The sequence below is a fragment of the Phacochoerus africanus genome, chromosome 16 (genome assembly GCF_016906955.1).
Source record: "Phacochoerus africanus isolate WHEZ1 chromosome 16, ROS_Pafr_v1, whole genome shotgun sequence".
NCBI classification, from domain to species: domain Eukaryota; kingdom Metazoa; phylum Chordata; class Mammalia; order Artiodactyla; family Suidae; genus Phacochoerus; species Phacochoerus africanus.
In genome coordinates this window covers 34,580,455-34,605,533 of record NC_062559.1, presented here as the reverse complement: position 1 = coordinate 34,605,533, position 25,079 = coordinate 34,580,455, and the positions used below count along the sequence as shown (strand labels likewise).

General features: G+C 38.0%; 1 protein-coding gene across 4 annotated transcripts in view; it reads right to left on the bottom strand.

Annotated features, from left to right (window-relative positions):
* IMMP2L (inner mitochondrial membrane peptidase subunit 2) overlaps positions 1-25,079 on the bottom strand; it is a 916,780-nt gene that overhangs the window by 310,324 nt on the left and 581,377 nt on the right. For all 4 annotated transcript variants that reach the window (XR_007132715.1, XM_047763795.1, XM_047763796.1 and 1 more), the window contains one exon: positions 9,698-9,763. Coding sequence is in view for 3 of the 4 variants with exons in the window: in XM_047763795.1 (XP_047619751.1) it covers positions 9,698-9,763 (66 nt within the window). In the remaining variant the exon portion in view is untranslated. The remainder of the gene's footprint in view (positions 1-9,697; positions 9,764-25,079) is intronic.

Genomic DNA, 25,079 nt, shown 5'->3' with positions numbered 1-25,079 from the left:
TATATTTTTTCTTTGTGGTGTATTCAAGAAAAAAACTGCTGCAAGATAAGTATTTCTCAAACCTGTTCAATCTCATACTATGAGACACAGACTAGAAGGATCTACACCAGATTTACCGCTGGGGGTGTGATTAGGGTTAAGAGAAAAGGAGACCTTTCCTTTTTACTTCATGTGCTCCAGTATGGTGTGAATTTTCTGTAGTAATCCTGAATTACTTTCATAATTAAGGAAGAGGCTGGGGATGCCCTCTTCATCTCAAATTTCAGCCTGAAAAGGTGTCTCTAATACAGCCAGCTCTTTGGGTTGACCAGATGCCATTCTCCTACATTACAGGGGCCTTTGGCACATCTCCATGGTGGCAATTTTTTAATTTCATTTTATTTCTTTGCCGATTTTGATGTTTTCAGACCAAACTATAAGCTTTGGAAGGCAAGAACTACCTGTGGCTTTTAATATTTATAATTTCAGAATCCTGCACAGCAACTGGCACTTGGTAAATACTCCAGGCAGTCAATAAATAATGATTACATTATGACGGCTACCAGTGATAATATCTGATATTTCCTGAACACATGTGCCAAGCACGATGCTGACCAGATTATATCCACTATTTCATGTAATCCTCAAGAAAACTCTTTAGAGTACGTCCTATTATAATTTCAATTTTACAGGCAGGGGAGGAAAATTAAGTTGAGAGAATTAAGTAATTTGGCAAAATAACACAGTAAGTGGCAAAGCTGGGATACAAATCAAGGGAGTCTGAATTCATAGTTTGTGTTCATAACCTCTACATCAGACTGAATGTGTATGCATGAATGAATAAATATGGAAGAGTTTCATACCTAAAGAAGACTCTTATTCAAGAGACACAAAGACTAAGGAAGAAAATGAAACCACCTCATTCTAAGTGAACTAAGTCAGAAAGAGAAAGATAAACACCATCTGATATCACTTAAATGTGGAATCTAAAATATGGTATAAGTGAACCTACCTACAGAACAGAAACAGACTCATAGACATGGAGAACAGACTTGCGGTTGCCAGTGGGGAGAAGCGGGTTGGACTGAGAGTTTGAGTTTAGTAGATACAAACTATTATATTTGGAATGGATAGGCAATGAGGTCCTGCTGTATAGTACAGGGAACTACATCCAATCACTTGTGGTAGAACATGATCGGAGATAATACGACAAAAAGAATGTATATATGGGTATTTCTGGGTCACTTTGCTGTACAGCAGAAATTGACAGAACATTGTAAATCAACTATACTTTAATTTCAAAAAATTTAAAAAGTGAAACTAGAGAGACACCGATGGGGATGGGAAAAATACCACAATAATATAGGTTACCATTATTGGAAAAGAGCAATTCAATCTAAATAGTCTATAAGTTACAACAACTGTTGCATCCTTCCAGATGGAAGTGTATATACTGTATACAGTTTGGTGTAGTAATTCTGGGAATCTCCCTACATTGCCAAACCAATTACATAAATGACTTCAACTTTCTTTCTTTCTTTTCTTTTTTTTTTTTTTTTGTCTTTTTAGGGCCACACCTGCAGCATATGAAGGTTCCCAGGCTAGAGGTCAAATCAGAGCTGTAGCTGCTGGCCTACACCACAGCCACAGCAATGTGGGATCTGAGCCACATCTGCGACCTACACTACAGCTCATGGCAATGCTGGAAAAATGACTCCAACTTTAAAAAACCGAGACCAACATTTCTGTGTATAAACTGAAGGTAACTATCTCTCTGATGGTTAGAAACAAATACCAACGGCTAAGGCATAGAGTTTTTATTATCAATTCCATTTTCATTCGTGGATATAGCAGTCACGTGATAAATCATCATCTACAACTACATACAGGAAAGGAATGCTTCCAAAAAGGTATGGATGACCTACCAATCTCTAATTTTTTAACAAAGAAGAATTAAAATTTTTTGGCAAGAAGAAAGTAAAAAAGTCCAGAATATATTAATAATTTCTCAGGTTCACATCAGAGGGAAGTTGGTGATTTCTCACAAACGTCTCTTTTTTAGAGATATCTAAACCGTTAGACAGACTCCAGGATAATTGCTTTTGTTGTTCGAGCCCTTACCTATTAATTAACAGCACTGGTTAGACCCTAAGTAATAAGCAAGGGCTTGCTCTTTTGACATGCTCCTTTGCTATGGAAAAATTCAGGGTTCAAATTAAACCAGGCCAAAGGGTCTCAGAGATTTCTGAAAACTTTCTGTTCAAGTTACCAACAGCTAGGACACAGTGTGTAAATATCCTCTTGTCATCAAAAGCAACCATCTCTCTGGCTCCCATTTGAGAATTATAAAATAAAACCATTAGCTTCCATGCTCCAAAACACTGTCTTCACAAATCTTTGCCAGGGTCCGAGACACAAGCTTCTTTTCAAGTTCCTTTTTCATTTAATCCTTCCTTTTAGGACAGGTGCATTCCTAATCCCTAATCTACCCAAAATTCCATACACGGAGACATGGTCCTCAAAGAGAGCCAAAGAGACAACTTAGGCTTCTCTTATTCAGAGCTACTGCACCAACCATAAAAAAGAGTTATTAAATATGTGTCATTTTTAGTTTTACTGGGGAAAACTTTACTTAGTTCTCTTTTTCTTCCTATAAAGCGTCCTCATTTGCTGGAACATAATATGTTCCAACCATCTGTGATAGGTTAATATTGATTTCCCTATCTTCAATAGCACATTTAAAATCAACAAGCTTTAAAATGTTTAATGTCTAGTGAGTAAGTCAGTGGATTTTTTTTTTTTTTGCTAATACCAGAAAGTTATTTTTTATAAATTAGGGTGTTTTGACATTTTACACAGTAGTCTCCAGACGTGAAGAGGGACTATTATTTAAATATTTTGCAGTGAGGGAAATTTCATGATTCTCCACCTCAGACTCACTCTGCATTATCAACACTTGGGAGAGAAAGTCTTGCACTGCACTTCGCAGCAGGAAAATCAGTGCGCGGTGAGCACAACACGCTTCTCCACGCCACCATTGATCCTGCCAGACCTAATTCCTCCCTGGGGCCACCAAGTGATTGTTTTCTATGAACGCTTCTTGGAATTCTCCTGAACAAGGACAGCCACAAACTAAACACAACCGAATTACGTGAAGTGAGTTATAAGGTAGATCGCCCTTCACGGGGAGGGTGGCCACTTGTGGAGGTTTGCCTGAGCAGTTCAGTCTATGCCCATCATTCCCAGGTAATAATCATCATCCTCTTTCACTCTCAAAGGTGTCCTCGTTTAGGTGATAAATTATATGGTTTCTCTCTTCACTGGGCACTAAAAAGACAACTCACTTACTTCACTGAGGTTGCTAACTATGGAAGCCCAGATTCCAAATGTTTCTACAGCGTATTTCACCAAGTAAGAGGAGCGAAGATGTTAGATTTTTACTTCTGACTGGGTTGACAAAAATCTCTGAAAGAGAGGTGTTCAGTGCCCCGATAAAAAAGGTTGATGCCTTAGAAATTTCAATTGTGGTTAATTCATATTGATTTGCTGTAGGTTAGCACTTTGTATTCGTCCCAATGTTTTCTAAAACAGGACTTCTCTGAGAGTCATAATAAATTTAATAAGAAAAAAAATAACTATGAAAGATATTTCGATGGAACTCATGGGTCTGCCTAAAAATGACTTTCATTAGCTCTTGACTGTTCATACTACAGAGAAGCATCCCCATTTGGGTTAACTTGATGACAATGACTACATTCCTAGCTAAGCTATCCAGGGAATCAAGCAATTGCTTTGTGATTTTAATCAAAGTTGATGCCAAGATAAAACGTGTGGACCCCGAAAATCTCCCTCTTTTACAGTCTTTGACATATTCATCTGAATTCTTTGAACAAATACTACAATGTTACTTTTCACCTTGCCAATATAATCATAATGACGGTGATTACAAATAATGTGACTATTTTTATGAGTCACTGTGAAAATAACATACCAAAGTAGTCATCATTCATGTCATAAACAAGGACACTTAACTACCATTAGAAGGAGCTGGATGTGATTTTCTCAAGAGAAAAACACTTTGACCGTTACTTGGGTCAGATTGCCTCCCTTTGGTCTCTTCTCATAGCAGGCAGAAACATCAATCAGATCACACTGCTCCATGGCTCAAAACTCTCCACTGGCCTGCCTTCCCACGAGAATAAAGTCCAGAGTCTTTACTGTAAGCCGCAAGGCCCTGTGAACCCCTTGGACATAATCTCCTACCTCAATTTTCCTCCTTCACCAAGGTCTGACATGCTGGCATCTTGCAATTCCTTAAACTCACCTAACATGTATCCATCTCAGATTTGCATTTGTTAGTCCTTTGGTCTACACTGTTCTGAATACCAGTATGGCTCTCCTCCGCCTTCCCTCACTTATTTAAGAGTCTGCTCAAACGTCTTCTCATTAGAAACATGTATTAACCATCCTATCTAAAATAGCAACCTCAGATGCCCATTATAAATCTTTCCTTCTTTTTCTTCACAGCACTTCTGGCTCATGACACTGCATTATGAATTATATTTTGTTTATGATTAGCTTCCAACTACTAGAATGTAAGCTCCATGAAGTCAGAGACTCTGTGTCTTTTGATCAGCTATGTCTCTCTAGCGTCTAGACTAGGGTTCATTAAATGAATGGTTCTAAGGCTTACACAGTCAGTGAGCTGAAAACATTAAATATAACTTGATCATCTAGAACTAATTTCAAATTTTGTATTGCAATGTTTTTTGGTTTTTGGATCTGAAGTCCACAAATTCCGTGTTGCACATGATCACATAATATTTCAATCAACTTTCTCTGATAGGGTATTTCACGCAGTGTTGGTAAGTACAAATATACACCAACCACTTGGGAGGGAAATTTGGCTGCGTATGTTAGAATTAAAAATAACAACAACAACAACCAAACCAAACAAAACCAAACAAAACAAAACATATGTTGGCTGAATATTTCCACCTCTAGATATCTATTCTACACACAAGTATAAACACACAAGTCTATGAAGTTATGTCGGCAAGGATGTTCATTACAGCACTTTTCATTTTTCAAGCACACGCTATTTCCGTAATTTTAACAAGAAAGCTTCTCTTCCCTAGAAGAGAAGAACTTCCAGGAGAACAGATTATAGTCTCACTAAATACAAGGTTTTGAAGGGTAATGCTGAGCAAAGACAGCTAATCTCACTGCCACAATCTGGGATGCCTCAGGGTATTCTCCACATCTATAAGGCCCTTCCAAGGGGTTCCTTATAACTACAGGGTCTGTACCAGGTACATGGCCTACCTAGACACAGCTGACTAGACCAGGGAAAGGTACCTACCCCAAAGGCAGCTGATCAATTGGTGGGCCAGTGGCCTGTCAGGTGGACAGAGCCTAGATCTGCACCCTAAAGGGGCTCATTCAGATTTCTCTCAGGTGGTTTAAACATAGGCCACACTCAAGGAAGTCAGGAGTTGACAGTGGGGCAAAACCCAAGTGAAATAGACAAGACAGGCAAAAGCAAAGTGCCAGCAGATGGAGGGCACAAGTGAACAGAACAAGAAGTATGGCACTGTCATTCCTCTTCTTCAGTGAGGTGAGGCTGGTCCTGGACTCTTAGCACTCTTGCTTCCCCATCTAGTTTTAAAGGGACTGCTCTTGGAAACAACTTAAATGCCCATCAATGGATGAATGTGTTAAGAAGATATGGTATATGTACACTATGGAATACTACTCAGCCATTAAAAAGAACAAATAATGCCATTTGCAGCAACATGGGCAGAACTAGAGACTCTCATACCAAGTGAAACAAACCAGAAAGAGAAAGGCAAATATCATATGATATCACTTATATATGAAATCTCATATATGGCACAAATGAACCTTTCCACAAAAAAGAAATTCATGGACTTGGAGAACAGACTTGCAGTTGCCAAGGGGGAGGGGGAGGGAGTGGGGTGGACTGGGAATCTGGGGTTAATAAATGCAAACTATTGCATTTGGAGTGGATAAGCGATGAGATCCTGGTGTATAGCCCAGGGAACTATATCTAGTCACTTATGATGGAACATGATGGAGGACAATGTGAGAAAAAGAATGTATATATATGTGTGATTAGGTCACTTTTCTGTACAGTAGAAATTGACAGAACACTGTAAAACAACTATAATGGAAAAAATAAAAATCATTAATAAAAAATAAAAATAACAAAGGGAGTGCTCTTTCAACTATATTTTTCTCTCTGTTACTGTAATTGGAAGGAGTTTAACAGAGCATTAAATGGAGGACTAGATTAAAATTTTCAAGGGCTTAACCTCTGAAAAGAGTATGTTTCCCTCTAACCCTCTAATTATGTATAATTCAAAATAAAAATACTATAAAACCCACAGTATGTATAACCAAGTCCTGATAAGTCAAATTTTTTTTTGTTCAGGTCATTTAATAAAATAAAGTTTTGCAAAAAAATTTTTTAGAACACTACTTTTTTTTTTTTGACTTTTGTCTCTTGTCTTTTTTAGGGCTGCACCTGTGGCATATGGAGGTTCCCAGGCTGGGGGTTGAATCAGAGCTACATCTGACAGCCTACACCACAGTCACAGCAACGCCATATCCTAGCCATGTCTGCAGCCTATACCACAGCCCATGGCAATACCGGATCCTTAACCCATTGAGCAAGGGCAAGGATTGAACCTGCAACCTCATGGGTCCTAGTTGGATTCATTTCTGCTGCACCATGACAGGAACTCCCTAGAGCCCTATGTTTGTGCTTAGCTTGCCTCCTAGGTAATCCAGTATTATCCAAGATAGAGGTGGGACTGGAAAGTCCCTATCATAGACCAAAGCACCTTGCCTACTACAAGTTAGGACACAAATCAGCTAATGACTTCCAGGGACAGACAGCATATTAAAACAATTTTTAGGAGTTACCACTGTGGCTCAGCAGGTTAAAGACCCGACTAGTAACCATGAGGATGAGAGTTCGATCCCTGGCCTCACTCAGTTGGTTAAGGATCTGGCATTGCTGCAAGATGCAGCATAGGTCATGGATGCAGTTTAGATCCAGCGTTGCTGTGGCTTTGGCATAGGCCAGCAGCTGCAGCTCCAACTCAACCCCTAGCCCAGGAACTTTCATATGCAGTGGGAGTAGCCCAAGAAATGGCAAAAAGACAAAAAAAAAAAAAAAAACCTCCAATTTTTATGTGTTCTTACATTTTAAAAAGTAGTTTGGAGAGAAAAGAACATGAGTAAATATTTTATTCCTTAAATATCCCTTAGCGTTTTTCAACACTATTAGAAAGGCATTACAGGAATATTCAATCACTAGCTTTAAAAAAAAAGGACAGACAGTGAAAAAGTCTTGAGATTTGATACTCATTATACCATGATAGAGGCATAGTGAAGGGGGACAGCAAGGGATATATGTCCAAAGTCAATTTTTAGGATGGAACAAAGAAGCTAGACTTTGCACATGTGCGTTTCGGCAGTGAGGAAAGAAGGTGTAAACCTAACATAGTCCCATGTCCCCTTCTCTCATTCTTCAACCCTGCATCATTAACCCTCTTTCTAGCTCAGCCTCTCCTCTGTGAACCCAATATTTCCATTGGAAAGCAACAACTCAGCCTTCTCTTCAGAGAGGTCTGTTGTAGTATCTGATTGCATAGAGTTCTTTTTTAATGTCTGACCAAGCTTTACAATCTCACGTTGTTAACTAGTTAGCTTGTGACCAATAATGATACACTTGAATTGAAGCTGTGTTGTCTTGGATTATACCATAAAATGGATCCCTTGGCATTCCTAATCCTGTTAGATTAATTTACAAAGATGAAATTTTTGCCTGCTTTGTTGATCACCTTTTTTGCTTTGGTTTTTTAATAGCTTTATTGAGATGTAATTCATGTAGCATAAATTACCCATTTGAAAAGTAAAACATGCTTTTAATATACTCATAGTCATAGAGCTGTGCATCCATAAAATGGAATCCCATGAATAATGTAAAGGAAGAAATTACAGATTCACGACATGGCAGAACAACAACAACAAAAACACTATGCTAAGTGAAAGGAACCAGGTACAAGAGATTACATACTGTATATTACCATGTGAATAAAATTTCTAGAAAAGCCTGACCTACAAAGGCAGAAAGCTTATCTATGATTGTGTGGCAACGGCAAGAGGGACTGGTGGGAACCAGAGTTAAGTGTAAACAGGAAGGGAATGATTGAAGGTATTAGAAAAGTTCAAAAACTAGATTGTGGTAAGGGTTGCACAATTGTATAACTTTGTATTAAAACTCACTGAACTATATACTTAAAGTGTATGTTTTGTACAGTACATAAATTATACTTCAATAAAAATTTTAGAAGAAAAAAGACCAAACAAATACTCATGAATATAAACTAAACAAACCATATCTCAATAACCCCATGGATATGATGCAGGTACGTATGAACACGTAAACTAGACGAAAATGTTTGCCATTCTTTCCTGCATCAGCAAGTTCTCAAATTGTTTGATCTGAGGAAAATTTTACACTCCTAAAAATAACTGTGGTCTCAAAGAACCTTGCTTATGTGGGTATGGGATGTCAGTATTTACCATATTAGAAATTAAAACAGAGGCTTTTAAAAAAACTAGTGAAATCCATGTAAAATAACAATAATAAAGCTACATGTTAACAAAAAGAACATGTTTAGTGAAAAAGTATAGTTTTCAGTCTTTTCAGTATCTGGATTATAGAAAATTAAGCCCATATCCACTCCTGCCTCAGACTTCTGCAATATCATACATCATGTAATCTCTGGAAAACTGCACTGTACACTTATGAGAAATAACATTTCAGTATTATTAGGAAAAGAGTTTTGATCCCACAGGCTGCTCCCCCTCCCCCGCAAAGGGTCTTGGAACACCCATGGTCTTTGGGCCATCTTTTGAGAACAGCTGTACTAGATTCTGCTCTAGGCTCTTTTAATGAGGTCCACGTGAATGAGATTGCTTAAACTGTACTATCATTACAGATAGTCTAGCATCAAACTTTTTGGGAAAACAGGATTAAAAAGTTTTCGGAATATAGCTTTCAAATTATATGGAATCCCACAATGTATAGTCTTGGCTACAACTTAAAATAAGGCAATTAAGCAATATGAGACCTATCGTGCCACATCAATACCTACTTGTAGAAGCTCAAACATTATTCTAGATTTATCAGCAAGTAGAATAAATGACATTGCTACACATTGGTAAAGCACCTGATCATTATGTTATTTTCTAAAGCTACTATTTTTGTCACTGATCCAAAAGTTTCTGTTTCACATCCTTTCCCATATTCCCCCATCTCTATTACAATAAAAGCTCCCCCTTAGTTTCTGTATTTGCATCTAAAATAATAAAACTTGACATCACAATCTAAAACAATAATGCTAATTTTAATATCTGAAAAACAAGTAATGGTCATTTTATAAAATTTTTAATATTTATTTTTCCTGAGCCTCCCAGTTAAAGGATAATAATGTTATCAGTCAGCTTACGTATGTGTTATATTCTGATGGTACTCCCTGAAAATGTACCAGTTCATTTGGAAAGACTCCAAAGCTTTGGTTATCATCGAACTGAGATGTGCTTCCATGGAATGTGACTTAAAACTTAACAAAAAACTAGATATTTATAACGTGAACTCAAAAATAACAGTTTAAGAACTTACTTTACAATATCTCCTTCAAGAGCAATCACTCTTTTAATGATCTTCTGTTCCGGGTTCTTCGGGGACCTAGAATAAGATAAGGTTATACAATGAGTTATGTCTGTCATTTTCAGAAAACAAAAAGAAATTCTACAAGAAAATAAGCTATATTAAAGCCATGACAGGATCCTTTGCATCCATGACATGACATGAGTCCTAGTTAGGTCTCAAGTGAGAGGGAGCTGCTAGGGAAGGAATTCTCATTTTCAGCCTCTGAGGGGCAGGGAGCCACACTGAAATTCTACATAAATTTTAAAAAGGCAGAAGGATAAAGAATTTTATTATTAAAGCTAAGTGCCTGTAAGAAAGAGGAGTCATACCTAGGAAAATAATTACTCATTACTTTAAAATGATAACATACTTAAGTTTCTTCATTTCATTTAAAATAAGCAGAGGAGTTTGATTTAAATTCTCAAGGAAACACTGATGATGAGGGGTTTTTGTTTTGTTTTGGTTTGGTTTTTGTTTTCGTTTTCGTTTTGTCCTTTTTTTTTTTTTTTTTTGTCCTTTTAGGGCCACACCTGCAGCCTATGGAGGTCCCCAGGCGAGGGGTCTAATCGGAGCTGCAGCCACCGGCCTACGCCAGAGCCACAGCAACTCGGGATCCGAGCCAAGTCTGCGACCTACACCACAGCTCATGGCAACACTGGATCCTTAACCCACTGAGCAAGGCCAGGGATCGAACCCACAACCTCTTGGTTCCTAGTCGGATTCATTTCTGCTGCGCCATGACGGGAACTCCAAAAGGTATTTTTTTGAAAACATAAAGAATTAGGAAATTCTTTTAAAGTACTTTTAGGTTTAGCCATTTAAAGATGATGTAATTCAGACTGCTGAAACAAAGCTATTGACAGTTAAAAGAAACTGATAGATTCTGACATCCTGAATGCAGGCATCAATTATTTTAATCCATGATTAATAGCTTATGGTAAATGTTTACTTAAAATAATACTATTTACTCTAAATAAATACTCTTCCCCCGCACCCCCCCACCCCCACTTCTGGGATCTCTTACTCTGGGGGAAACCATATCTGTCCACAGCAGCCCTATTGAGACACTTCTTTGGTGAGGAACTAAGATCAGCCAGTTTTCATGTGAATGAGCTTAGAAGCAGGTCCTTGCCAGGACAGAAGGGGATCAGAGGTTGAGATTAGCAGGTACAAACTTCCAGTTCTAAATTAAATAAACCACTGGGAGGTAATATACAGCATAAGGAATATGATCGATAATACTGTCAAACCTTTGTATGGGGACAGGTAATTTACTAGACTTCTTGTGTTGATCATTTCCTAACGTATGCAAATACCAAATCACTATGGAGTACACCTGAAACTAATGCAACATTGCACATCAACTAAATTTCAATTTTATTTAAAAATGTAAATCTTTCAGACGCCAGTCTTCAGAAATTGCAGCTGAGGCCAACAGTTTCTCTGCAACCTCAGAGAGACCCTGAGCCAGAGAGCCCACTTAAGCCGCTCTGGCTTCCTGATTCTGAGAAAAAGAAAATGTGTGAGATAATGAGTGTTTATTGTTTTAAGCTGCTAGAGGTTGGAATACTTTCTTCCACAGCAAAGGGTAAATCAATCTTAATACATCCAATTTCCTGCCGATAATATTCTCAGTCTTTTGATATAACAGATCTGTTTCAAGAGACATCTCACACGTCATATAAATGATCACTTAATATGCGCTTGAAAATCAGAGATAGATAAAAATATTTTCAATTTGTCGCATTTTGAATTGAATTACCTTTAAAAAGGAAAAGTGCACAAATAGTAAAAAGATTAAACACATTCAAGCTGTAATACTTCATCAAAGGAAATACACAATTTCAATAAGGTTTATATTTCACATTATATCTCGCAGAGAAAAAAAACCATCTGAACCATTTATGTCTACTTTGAAACGTAGTGACAAAATTTTCACTAAATTATTAATACTCTTTATTTAAATAGAAAATTTAAGCAGAGTTTTTGACAGAACTACCTTTTCACAAAATTGCCTAAGCATTCTATTTCTATGAATTAATGTCTTTTTACTTTTTCTTTATTTTTCCTTTCTTTTTTCTTTTTTGCTTTTTAGGGCTGCACTTGCAGCATATGGAAGTTCCCAGGGCAGGAATTGAACCCTCATCCTCATGGATACCAGTCAGATTCATTACCACTGAGCCACAACAGGAACTCCCTATAAATTAACGTCTATGTAGAGCTAGGGTGAGGGATCTGGGCACATTAAAGATGATGGGATTCATGTCCTCTCTGCAGGGTTACTTATAGAACTACAGAAAGTTTTATCCCCAAATCTCTCTGTTTAGACAACCAGAAATGTATAAAATAATATTCAACCTCAGTGATCACCAAAGAATTGCATACTATCTTCCTATTATATTGACAAAGAAATAACAATAATAATATTAATACAATCTTTGGTTGAGGGTTTAGGGACATGGGAACTCTGTACAAAATGTATGTGATCATGTAACATACCTTTCTGTAAATATGCCAAGATTTTATATTCTCTTTATCATATCAATTACATTCAGAATTTATCCTAAAGAAATGGTTATGCATGCATACAAAATTTTAGCTACTCAGGCTGACAACTTTAGCTAGTTGTTTACTTTAAAAAAAGAGAAGAGTTCCCATCGTGGCTCTTTACTAGAGGTAAAGAACCCAACTAGTATCCATGAGGATGCAGGTTTGATCCCTTGCCTCACTCAGTGGGTTAAGGATCTAGTGTTGCCATGAGCTGTGGTATAGGTCGCAGACGTGGCTAGGATCTGGTGTTGCTGTGGTGTAGGCCAGCAGCTGCAGCTCCTAGCCTGGAAACCTCCATATGCTGGGGGTGCAGCCCTAAAAAGACAAAAAAAAAAAAAAAGATAAGAGAGAGAGAAAAGTCAACAAGAATACATTGGTTAAATTATAGTCCATAATAAAATATTTTCCAATTACTAAAGATGTTATGAAAGAGTTTTTAATGATGTGGAAATATCAACAAATATATGGATTGAACATGCGAATTGGAAAATTTTTGTGCACCATGACCTTACATCATTAGTTAGAAAGACAAAAATGCATGTAACTCTGCTGGGAAAAATTGGGAAGGATATAAAACAAAGCAGGATGGGTGTAGTTCTATGTGTGATAAAACGCATGCCAGGATTTTTGGTTCAGATTACTGGGAAGTCCATTTGAAGATGACAAATGTTTGTGCCAGATGACATTGCCTGAGAAGAAATGCTCCAAGGCAGAGGTGAGACATGAACAAATCACCAAGTCCCCCACTGATACTGACGTGATTTTAACATTAATGAAATAATATGAAAAGCAAACCTTATCAGCATAAAACAGCATTTTTATACCAACGAGCTTTTAAACTTTTGAGATACTTGAAAAATATTTTACATCTTAAAAGAATCTATATATTAAGATCATGAAGTGAAGTAGAATATACAAAGTAAGCTATCTATGTAATTAAAGTTTTATGAATTACTACTTCATAAAACTATACATCTATAAATTTTAATGTAATATTAATCTAATCAATCTAATCCCATGATTCAAACATTTTTAAAGGCTATTAGTAACATTAATGCCATTACTGCTCAAAATCTATATCTATATTTTAATCATTAGGCTGCTGAGGGCATTACTTGGATGTAAGTAGAAATGGTAGGAGAGTCACTACAGATTTACATTGCAAAGTCACTGAACATCCCTTTGTCTAAGTTATTTTGGCTACTTGCCTATCTTCTAGAAGCGTGAAGAATAACAAGTGAAGCATTATGCCTTACTTTAGGGATACAATGTATGCTACCCAATAAAACTTGCATTTAAATTTATAATTTTAGTGTTTTCATAATAAGCATTTTTCAATATTTATTCCTGGAGCCTGGATTTTAAGCATTCTGTTTTATGCCAAAGATTTAATTAGGCAAGGTTCTCCAGAGGTTTGGACAAGATGCCTAGAATTGTCTCTATCCTGAGTAGGTCTCAGCAGATCAGTTTGATGGGGCAGAATTTTCTCTAATGGGAATGGCTGGGGGAAGGAGAAATGTTTAGCATCATCATCATAAGATTTCCATGACACTTGTTCTCCTTGAATTCTACTTCTTGATGGAAGTGGTGCCATTTCGACACAGGGACAGGTCCAGCAGAGCTGTGTCATTTGTCTCCAAACCTCTGTAGCTGATTTTGTGTTCTCCTATGTCCCAAAGGTTTGTAACTTTGATCCTGTTTGGCACACTGGGAAGGGTACTATGCAAAACTCAAGAGAGGCCCTCTTGTACTTTGTGGGAATGAAGAAATTAGCCAGTGTGCCACCCTCTCTGTTCCCAACCCCAGGGCCCACCCTGATGTCAGACATATACCCGAATGCTTTGTCTAAACACGCTCACCCCGCTCTCATTTATAGCAAAATTTTAAAACCTCCCTCTATGGGTTGTTTAGATTTTCATATTTATATGGTTCAGGATTGGCCCAGATTATTATAGAATTCACCTCAGGATTGCAAGTCACCTTGGCATATACCACAGCAAGGTCTAAATTTCAACTCTTTATTAACGAGGTAAAACTAAGAACTAATATTCTCAGAATGGCCTATACTAGATAGGCTATTTTTTCAATACTGTCCAAAAGGATGGTCATGCAGTAAACCATCCAATGTTACATCATCATCGTAATAAAAAAGCAAGTACCGCTGCTTTAATCATCAGAATGAGAATGAAAAATCTACACAATACAAAAAGGCCTATAAAAAATTCTTAACAAATGATGGCTTCTCTTCCCCTCCACCTTTTTTTTTTTTTTTTTTAATTTTGGAAAATGTTGCCTGGGTTTGACATAATTGTCCTAGAACTTTAGAGCTAGAAAAGCCCTATGTGTGTACCGAGCCCTTTCCTGGCAACATTTAATCTCACAACATTAAATCTCACACATTCTCTATGGCCTAAACACTTTTTTTAAAAAAAAATGGAAGTACAGTTGATTTACAACGTTGTGTTAGTTTCAGATATATAGCACAGTGATTCATATATATCTATTATCATCTTCAGATTCTTTTCCCTTATAGGTTACTATATAATATTGAGCATAGTTTCCTGTGTTGTATAGTAGATGCTTGTTTATCTATTTTGTACATAGTAGTGTGGGTACGTTAATTCCAATGTCCTAATTTTTCTCTCCCCACTCCCCTTTCCCCTTTGGTAACCATAAGTTTGTTTCCTGTAACTGTGGGTCTGTTTCTGTTTTGTAAAGAAGTACATTTGTATCTTAAAATATATATACATACATATACGTATGGGGGGGGCACTTCTGCTTGGGCCCCTTGTGTCCTTCAAATGCATGGACTGGAGGACAGTGGAAATGGAGTCTGCAGTCACTGTTCCACCTCTGCTACAGTGAGTGAGCTGCTGACTGCAGGCAAGGTTTTAACCAGTCTGAGTCTCTTTTTCAGGGAGATAAAGCTAGATCAGAAGTCCTAAAACCAGAAGCCATATCATCAAATCTAGCTTGTAAAATGTTTTGTTTGGTCCATGCACCATTTATTTATTTATTTTTAAAATTTGGAGCCGTCCAAGAAACAGGAGACTTTACATAAAAATTCTCATCTCTTGCTCCTCTTGGAAAAATACAAAGATCTGACCTTCCTAAGCCCACCATCTTGCATGAAAAGAATCCACTGGAGCTGAATAGCAGATTCTAAGGATTTGCCACAGTCTCAGCTGCTTGCTTCACACAGTCTAAGTGCCCGAGGGCATGTGAATTTGGGAACCTCTAGAAACCTTGAGATTTCCTCTGGCATCAAATAACAACTGAGAGAACACACATGAAAGCTCCAGCAGAGGGTCTAACACATAGCAGATAGTTGGTAAATCTTTGAGCCATCTCTTCCCAAAATAAATTCATAAAGAAAGATCAATTAACTGGACCCAAGCAAACTGTTTCGATCCTTTCTTTTCTTTTTTTTTAGACGTACGAAGATAGAGCGTTTATTTCAAAAAATCCCCCAATAAAAGGATTTTAAAAGTCTGTTGCATTAGAGAGCAAGAAAGACATTTAAAGGTTTGGGCAAGTTTTATTACACAATTAACAAAAGAAACATGAAAGCGAAACATAATTGTATTCATATTGGAAAGTCACAGGCCAGTTTTAAATTAAATGGGTATTGCCCGTAAAATCATGATAAAAATGAGTAATGTTCATGTTGCATTCTGTACACTTGCTTCACCATCAGCAGTAGTATGAACTTTGTGCATACAGCCCCTTGCAAAATGATTCATTTTCTAAATCAGTGCAGTTTTATTAATTAGTACTCTAAAAGTTTTTACACAGGTCAGCATTTCAGCCTCATTTTTGCCCCTTGAAGACTTCTCTTTGTATCATATGAATTTTTTAAACTTAAACAAAAGAAACTATCAAGCCTTCTTTGTTGCTCTTTGAGTTTAGTCTTGAAATCTTCGCAAGTATGAAGCTTGTATAACTTCAGATATATAGTTTCAGGAAAGTGTATATACATTTGTATATATGTATGTACATATATATATACAATCCTGAACAATTACTTTTGCCCAGATAGCTCATAAACACTCCAATCCAAGGGCCTCATTGTTAGAAAGGTGAATTACAGATGAGGCTTGAGGACCCAGGTTAATGCTTCAAATATGTCTCCTATAATTCCATATTTTCTTACACAGGGAACAGGTCTTAGGGAAGGGAAAGGGTCACCACCAGCAGGGGTGGAGGGTTGCTGTGTGTGTAGAAAATCCCAGGGAGAAATGAGTAGAATTTCAGAGCACAGAATTGGGACCAATGCTCTTGGGCAGGCTCGTTTTGTAGGTGGGGAATGGGGTAGGGAAGGGATAGCTTATTCTCTCAGAGCAAACCCTACCTGAATCATGCTCCTGAGGAGCAGAATAGAATCTTTCAGACCCAAGGGATTCCAGTCAGGGTTCTAGTCATCCAAGAATGTAGCAGTAGGAACAATAAGCTTATGTTTCAGATTTATGGCCTATAATTCCTTATATGAGTAAATTTATTCTAATAGGACTTATGAAACAACAAAAACATTAAAGAATTAATGAAGTAATTAATTACTAATCAATGAATTAATTACTTAATTAAAGAATTAATGAATAAACTGTTGTCTATTGATAAACATTTTCTTGGTTAAATTTGAGTTGCCTCTCTGTCACTAACTACGATTAGAAAAAACTTAATAAGCAAACAATGACAAGTGGTCTTGTTAGTAAATCAGCCTAAATTATATAAAATCAAATAAATGTGTATTATAACTCTAACATTTGCAATCGAAAAAGCTGAAATAGTTTTGTAATCGATTATTTTGTTTCTGAAAAATAAATGTCTTCACTTAACTGTGAAAAAAGGAAAAAATTTGGCATAATCGTAACAATGAGTTAATTTCTACCGATGTTTATTGATTCAAGCATTTCAAAACAGAGAACACTGCAATCTTCAGGAGATGAACATAACTGCAATCATACATCACTGGTTAGAACTGTATGTAAATGAATATACGTAGCACGTATTTAAAATATATAGCATATATGTAATATACATATGTGTATGTGTTCTACCACATAATATGGAACCATATTATTTATATAAACTCCTCTGACCTATAAAGAAACTTCTGGACTGAAAAAAAAATTCCCTTTGAGTTCCCACTGTGGTACGGTGGGTTAAGAATCCTACTGCAGTGGTCGCTGTGGAGGTGTTGGATCAATTCCTGGCCCTGCACAGTGGGTTCAAGGATCCAGTATTGCCACAGCTGCAGCGCAGGTCATAGCTGTGGCTCGGATTCAATCCTTGGCCCAGGAATTTCCATATACTATGGGTGTGGCCATAAAAAATCACATTCTCTTATTTATTTATCCCATAAATTTGGGTTTTTAGACACTGAATTTTAGACACTGAATTCAACATATCTGTGTTAGTGGAGGATATGAATACTGAACATAAATAATGACTGTTCTTTCAATATAGACTCTCAAAGTTCAGACCTTCACATAGAAATACTGCTACTCTATTGACAGAGTAGAACTTGCACTCAGGAGTGTCTGAGAGGTTTTCGCTGTAGTCAAGACAGATTTTCGCCTTCTAGCTGCATCATCTTATTGAGTATGAATTTTAGTAGACTGCATTTAAGGAATAAAATAAAATTAACTGTCCTTCAAATGAATGAAAACCATCAATCTAGATTTATAATCTTAATATCGCACTTAAGCTAACCAGATTTATATTGTAAGCTTTAAGCAGGTTGGGAAACAATAGTACACACTTGCAGTAGGTTTGACGAATACAAAAAACACAAAACCTGAAAGGGCAAGCTACTGATATTTCCTATATCAAGCCATATCCATGATTAACTGAAATGCGAAATGAATACAGTCAGCCCTCTTATCCACGGGTTCTGCATCCACGAATTCAACCAACCACAGATTGAAAACCTTTGGGAAAAAAAATCCAGGAATTTTCAAAAAACAAACCTAAATCCACGGAAAGCACACCCTGCTGTAGCCTCCTGCCATTCATTCCATGGATCCTCAGTCTCTCTCCAGCACCTTGTCATTTGAGCATGATTTACCCTGTACCTTATTCGGTGGCTGCTTATGTTGTGTGCATCCTTTGTGTCTATGGAAAAAATGGCCCCTAAAAAGAAACTAAGTGGTCAACACATCCCTCAAAGGTTAAGGGGGAGCGTAAAGTGCTCTCTCTCGAAGAGAAGACAAAAATCTTAGCTCTTTTGAAATGGGCATGTCTCTTGCCAAAGCAGACAGTAAGGTCAGGAAGAACGAATCGACCATCCACCCCAAGCAGAGAAGAAGCTAAAAGAAGCTGAAATTTGCAGATGTGTTAGCACTGCCTCTACAATGGCAACCATTGTCTCTCTGGTTTGTGTTCAAATGCTGCAAAGACAGAGAAAAGCCTTAACTGTGCTCCTGGAGGACAAGTCTGAGGAGTATATCACCGTTGACGGCAAAGTTACATGTGAAAAGCACTTTGCTTTTATAAGCATTACTGTGAGGGAGCTTAGGGGAGCGAGCAGGAGATAAGGCTAGTAAGGGATGGCTGGCTAGCTGTGTAAAGGGCTGCAGCCTCGGGAACTTAAGGATCACAGGAGAATCAGCATTGCGGATGCCAAAGCAGCACCAGCATCCCAAAAAGAGCTCAAGAAACTCATAGAAGAAAAAGACAACCTTCCAGAGCAAGTTTTCAATGTGATGAAATGTGCTGAAAACCAAAAAACTGCCCATCCATGTTCTGGTAACATGACAAGGAGGCTTGGGTGATGGCCGTCTTGTTACTGGCAAAGTTCTCGCAGCGTTTCATTCCTGAAGTGAAAAAGTACCTCAAAAAGAAGGGCCTGCCACTCAAGGGGCTCCTCATCACTGGCAATGTTCCCAGCCACCCCCAGTCACTCTGCTTCACAGAGGAGAATGCAGAAGTAATGTTCCTGCCTCTAAACACTGTGTCACTGCTGCAGCCACTTGATCCAGGCATCATCAAGTGCATTAAAGCACCTTACACTTGCCTTATCTTCAGGAGCACTTACAGATTTTTGGAAGAGCTTCACAATTATGGAGACTGTAAGTGCTCTAAAGCCCAAGACAGTCGATGCATGTCAGAAGCCACTATGGAGTGAGATAGTCCATAATTTCAGGAGCGTCCCCCGCTACTGATGCAAAAGTCAGGAATATCTTTAATGTTCCAAGGGAAGTTAGTGGGAAAAGCTTCTCTAACATAATAGAGGACACTGCTGAGGAACACAGAGAAACACTTACCAACAAGGAACCATTGAAATCCTCTGCAGACAATGGTGATGATGGTGCAGAAGATTTAGAGGAGGCAGAGCCAGCAGTTTGGACCCTTGAAGAATGTGAGGCAGTTTTTTGGACAGTTTCACGTGTTAAAGACTATGAACTTCAAGTATGACCCTTTGATGGAATGACCCCTCTGTGTCACCCGAGGAATAACGACATGTGTACAGCCACTGCAAGATTTATTTGATGAATAAGAGAAAAGAAGAAACAGCTTCAACAACAATGTTTCTAACTAAAGTATCTGCAATTGTGAAGCCTTGGCCTTCAAGCTTGAAGATCCTCAGCCAGCAACCTCCATAGATCCTGACAGTATCATTAAGCCTCCTTCAAAGTGTCAATGTCTGTGATTGGAACTTAGTTCTTCTGACGTAAATGATCCTTCTGAAATCCTGCCAGAAAGTTCAAGTGTACCTGATGTCTCACCACTTACCAATGGTGCCAGAAACCTTGCCCCCTCACCCCATTGGCACTGTAGGTATCATGCAACAGTCCTCATCCTCATCTTCATAGGAGAGTTTTCAAGAGAGAAGAATTGGGGTTTTTTTGTTTGTTGTTTTTTGTTTTTGTTCAGGCTAGGGCTCGAATTGGAGCTGTAGCTGCTGCCCTCTCCATAGCAACATAGAATCTGAGCCTCATCTTCAACCTACACCACAGCAATGCCGGATCCCTAACCCACTGAGCAAGGCCAGGGATCAAATCTGAATCCTCATGGATGCTAGTCAGATTCGTTAACTGCTGGTCACAACAGAAACTCCAGAATCAGGGTTTTGATGAGAGTGAACAGTATGTGTGTGGGACACAAGTGAATTTACATTTATTCTATTATAATTATTTTATATGTACTTGTATTTTAAATCTCCTGTGTTTTATTCTATGTATTTCTCTTTTAAATCATTAAATGAGAGCAACCTGTAAGTATTTAAAGGAAGAAAATGCTCTGTTGTTGACATCTATGTAGTGAGGCCTCTGATGGCTGCATCTGTACTGAATGTGCACAGATTTTTTTCTTGTCATTATTCTCTAAAAAATACAGTATAACAACTATTTACATAGTATTTATATTGTATTATGTATTAGAAGTAATCTAGAGATGATTTAAAGTATACAGGAGGATGTATATATGTTACATGCAAATAGTACACCTTTTTCCTATAGGGGACTTGAGCATCTGCAGATTTGGGTATCCAAAGTGGTCCTGGAACCAGTTCCCCGTGGGTAATGAGGACAAGTGTACTAATATGTAAGAGCTGAAATGAGGACATTTACATCAATGCTCATACGAGATATTAGAGGTATCTGTAGTCACCTGGAGAAGGTTATTGGAAATAAGGCATAAGGGTCATCCTGTCTCTAACTCAGCTCACTCACCAGTTTGCCATGACATTGGTCATACTGAGAAGTATGAGATGCCAAGCTCAGGGCAGGAGACACTCTGCTCAAAGTCAGTCAGGTAAGAACAAAGGCAGTCTTGACCATTTTACCTGGAGCAAGCATTTAGTTCCCACCCACCTTTTCACCCCAAATGGATTCTAACCAGGCAAATACTTGAAAAAAATGAGATGGCATTTTTATCCACATAAATATAAAAATGGATATTTTACCTATGGTGAATTAAGCTTTTGAAGTTTGCCTAATTGGGCCCCACCGGTGCTTGCAATGGACAGAAGCTGTTAAATTCCCATGTGCCCGTCGGAGCTGTGCATTCCAGACAACATGACCAGAAAGTCTTCAATGCAACTTTCTGTGATCAGATAAAATTGTGACTATAAACTGATTACCAACCCCTGCCCCTTTGGTCTCCTCACGACAGGCACCATAGGCTAGTTTTCAGGGTCAGGCAATAAATAATAAAGAGATGGATGGGAATGGAGGCATTTCAGTTGCTGCCGCATGGGGGTGGAGGGTGGTGGGGTGGTTGCCAGGTTATAACTAAGAACCAGACATGTCAACATACTTCTCAATAGATACCAGCATGGACCGAGGTGCAGCTGTCCCTCCCCTGACGCTACCACAACATAAACTCTCCAAATCTTGGATGCTACTCTGACAAGATGTAGAACCATAAACAGACTATATTGCCTTGAATTGCTTCAGAAAGCTCTTAAGTTTATCCCGATTTTGGAAAAAAAAAGAATAGGTTTTGCTAGCAATAAGGAACTTACATTCAGAAATGGCAATATAAAGGTATATATTTTCACATACTTGGTTCTTATGGCCTAAGAATTTGCACCCATTCCATTTCCTTTATTCTATTGCATATATCTTTGGATTACTATCTCTAGTTACTATGGTGACGTGCATTATTAAAGTATCAACTGTGCTGCTGGATTCAAAATTTCCTAGTAAAAGTGAATTAGGTGTATGTGTGAGGAGAGGTGAAATTCCACACAATAATGGAAACCATCCTAATTTCTCTAAAACACTCAATCTCATGGAGGATTTGACAATGTACAGGTTAGAATATAAGTACAATATGAAGCTTCCTGGCTCATTTCTGTTCTAACACTAGTGGACTTATTAATTTTTAAAATATAGTACTACTGGTTTGCAGAAGAAAACAATTCTCATTTAGGCTCCAGTAGCTATACATAATTTGCTCCCTTGAAAATGTCAACCTTATGCTCCCAAGAGTACATTGACGAGTATTCACAATTGTCTTTAAAATATATATATATATGATGTTTAGGATTTTACAAAATCAACTGCCAACTGGTCACCTCTGAACCAGCATTATCGCTAACTTGCTCAGCTTTAGAGCAAGTTATATAGCTTTCATTGCTAGGTTATCAAGAACATTTTTCTCAACATTTATTTTCTGCTACTTATACTGCAGTAACTTATTAGTAGGATAGTTTATTTATAAAGTTTTAAACTAAAAAATACTGAGAATAAATCAAATGTCTAACTTCTATTTGTTTCGAGGTCTCCTAGTGTTACCTTCTTCCTTTCTACTGGAGGGAGTAAAAGGAATTACAGAAAGGGATGAGTTTAATGTCTGATAAGCAAGAAGGGCTTAAAGTGAGAATGAGTTTTTAGTGGTTGAGAATAAATGTCTTTTGATAAAAGGAGGCAGGTTGAAAATGGTACTTAGCTGAGGGGTTAAAAGAATTGTGAGATAAAATAGGAGTTTGGGATTAACATATACACACAACTATATATAGAATAGATAACAAATGAAGACCTACAGTATGGCACAGGGAACTATATTTTATGATAACCTATAAGGGAAGAGAATCTTTGCATGTGTAACTGAATATTTATATGTATCACTGAATCACTTTGCTCTACACCTGGAAGTAACACAACACTGTAAATCAACTATACTTCAATTTAAAAAGAAAAAAAAAAAAAGGGGAGTTCCTGCAGTGGCTTAGTGGTAACGAACCCGACGAATATCCATGAGGACGTGGGTTCAATCCCTGGCCTTGCTAAGTGGACTAAGGATCTGGCTTTACCGTGAGCTGTGGTGTAGGTCACAGATGGGACCTGGATCTGGCCTTGCCGTGCCTGTGGTGTGGGCTGGCAGCTGTAGCTCCGATTTGACCCCTAGTCTGGGAACTTCCATATGCTGTGGGTGTGGCCCTAAAAAATAACTTAAAAAAATTAAAATGAAAGTAAAAAAATAAATAAAATGGAAAAAAAGAAATGTGAGAGATTGTAGGGAACTTTGGAGACCACAGAAGGAAAAAAGGAGGGTGAGTATTTCCAAGAACAACCAGAAATTAGCTTATTAGGATACACCAAGCCACAGAGGTACAGAGCACTGGCTGGAGCGCAACACAGCCAAGTAAGTACGAAGTGGAGGTGGGTGGGTGAGTGGGGGGCCAGGAGATTCACCAAATAGCCCATTGAAAACAGAAGACTCTTGGAGTTGCTAAATTTGGTTTCTAGTAATTTAACAGAGCTTCAGAATCCGACAAAGTTGGTTTTGCTGTTGTTACGATCTCGTGAGTATCCTTTCCCATGTCAGGTTATACTGGAAAAAAGTTTTATTCTTTGTAAGAAAATTCAGAAGTCAAATATCCCCGGTTGCAAGTGTTCTGGATATAGAACACCAGAGGAATCCCTTTTCAGAAATTACAACTCTATCTCAACCTGTGATGCATTCTTTCACAAAGCTAAAGATTGTCTTGCTATTTTTAGTTGCGTGTATACAGTCAGCAATAACTCTAAAATGTGTTCAGGTATGTCTTTTAAAATAAAAACTGAGTATGTCGAAGCTACAATTTGCCAGGTGATTCACCCTTTTCTATCATGCTTTCGTCTACACATATTGTAGACACTTTTTTTTCTAGTCCATAAAATTTTATTGCAAATAATGGGGACCCACTTAAAACGGAATATACAATGTCTACCCACCTGTGTTTTTCCTCCCGGGAAGTCACTTTGATTCTAGGCTAAAAGACACTGATTAATGTGAGAAGGCTCACCTGCTTTCCTGAGCATTGGTCCTCTAATTCTGTACACACACAAAATGGACTTTAATCTCTACAGCTGTCATGTTGATGCCCTCCGTGAGCTGCACATTTCACAGGCTCGGAAACCACTCTACAGCTCCAACATGATCAACAGCTTTCCTCAAAACCACAGCAGCAGTGAGAGATTATTAAGTCAAAATGGAAGCAAACTCGGCTCTTCATGTGTGCAGGGAAGTCACAGGGGGCCTGATTTCCATATGGTTCCCACAGCTGAAGCTTAATGAGTGTCTTCCAGATACAGGTATAACCATTCGTAATCCTCAAATACCTCTACAGTGGAGTAAAACAAGGCCAGATAGAATTAAGGGAAATAATCTCCAACTGGTCTGACATGCCCATGGGTTAAATGCATGAAGCAGGTTTTGATTTAAGTAAAAGCAGATTCTCAGAAACATATGCTCACCACCCACCATTCTTCATCTGAATGGTAAAAAAAAAGTATGAGTTTCATTTCGCTGCAGCATGGGAGCTTTGCCAAGACACAAGAGCACAAACATCAATGATTAAGAAGGATCTCCAGGATAGAATACATTTGCAGGGGTTCCACCTACTTTAGAGTGGGTTTATAGGCAATGGCATCACGTTTTGGATTGACCACATGGAGAGAGAGTTTCGCTTGTACATTATTAAACTCTGCTTCGGACTTTTAACTAACTGGAGTCTACTCTCTAAAATAAAATGCTTTTCTTGAAAAGATATAACACAATCACAAAAATACTTCTCACAAAAAATCCTCTGATTCAGCTTCCTTTAAAAATGTAGAGCCCCAAGCCTTGCTGATGCATACCATGGTCCCTCTCCCACCTTTTATCAGGTCTTTCTTGCCACTGCCATCTGTTTGTGAGCTTTTTCCAGCACACTGCCCACCCCTCCAGGCTCTTCACTGGCACTCAGATGGCTCCCTCTAATTCTTTATTGCACAGTCCAAGAGATGTCTCAGGTCTTTTCCAATTCTTCTTCCCAAAGATTTTTTTGAACATTGCCCCCTGGATGGTTTGGATACTACTTTCCTCAGATACC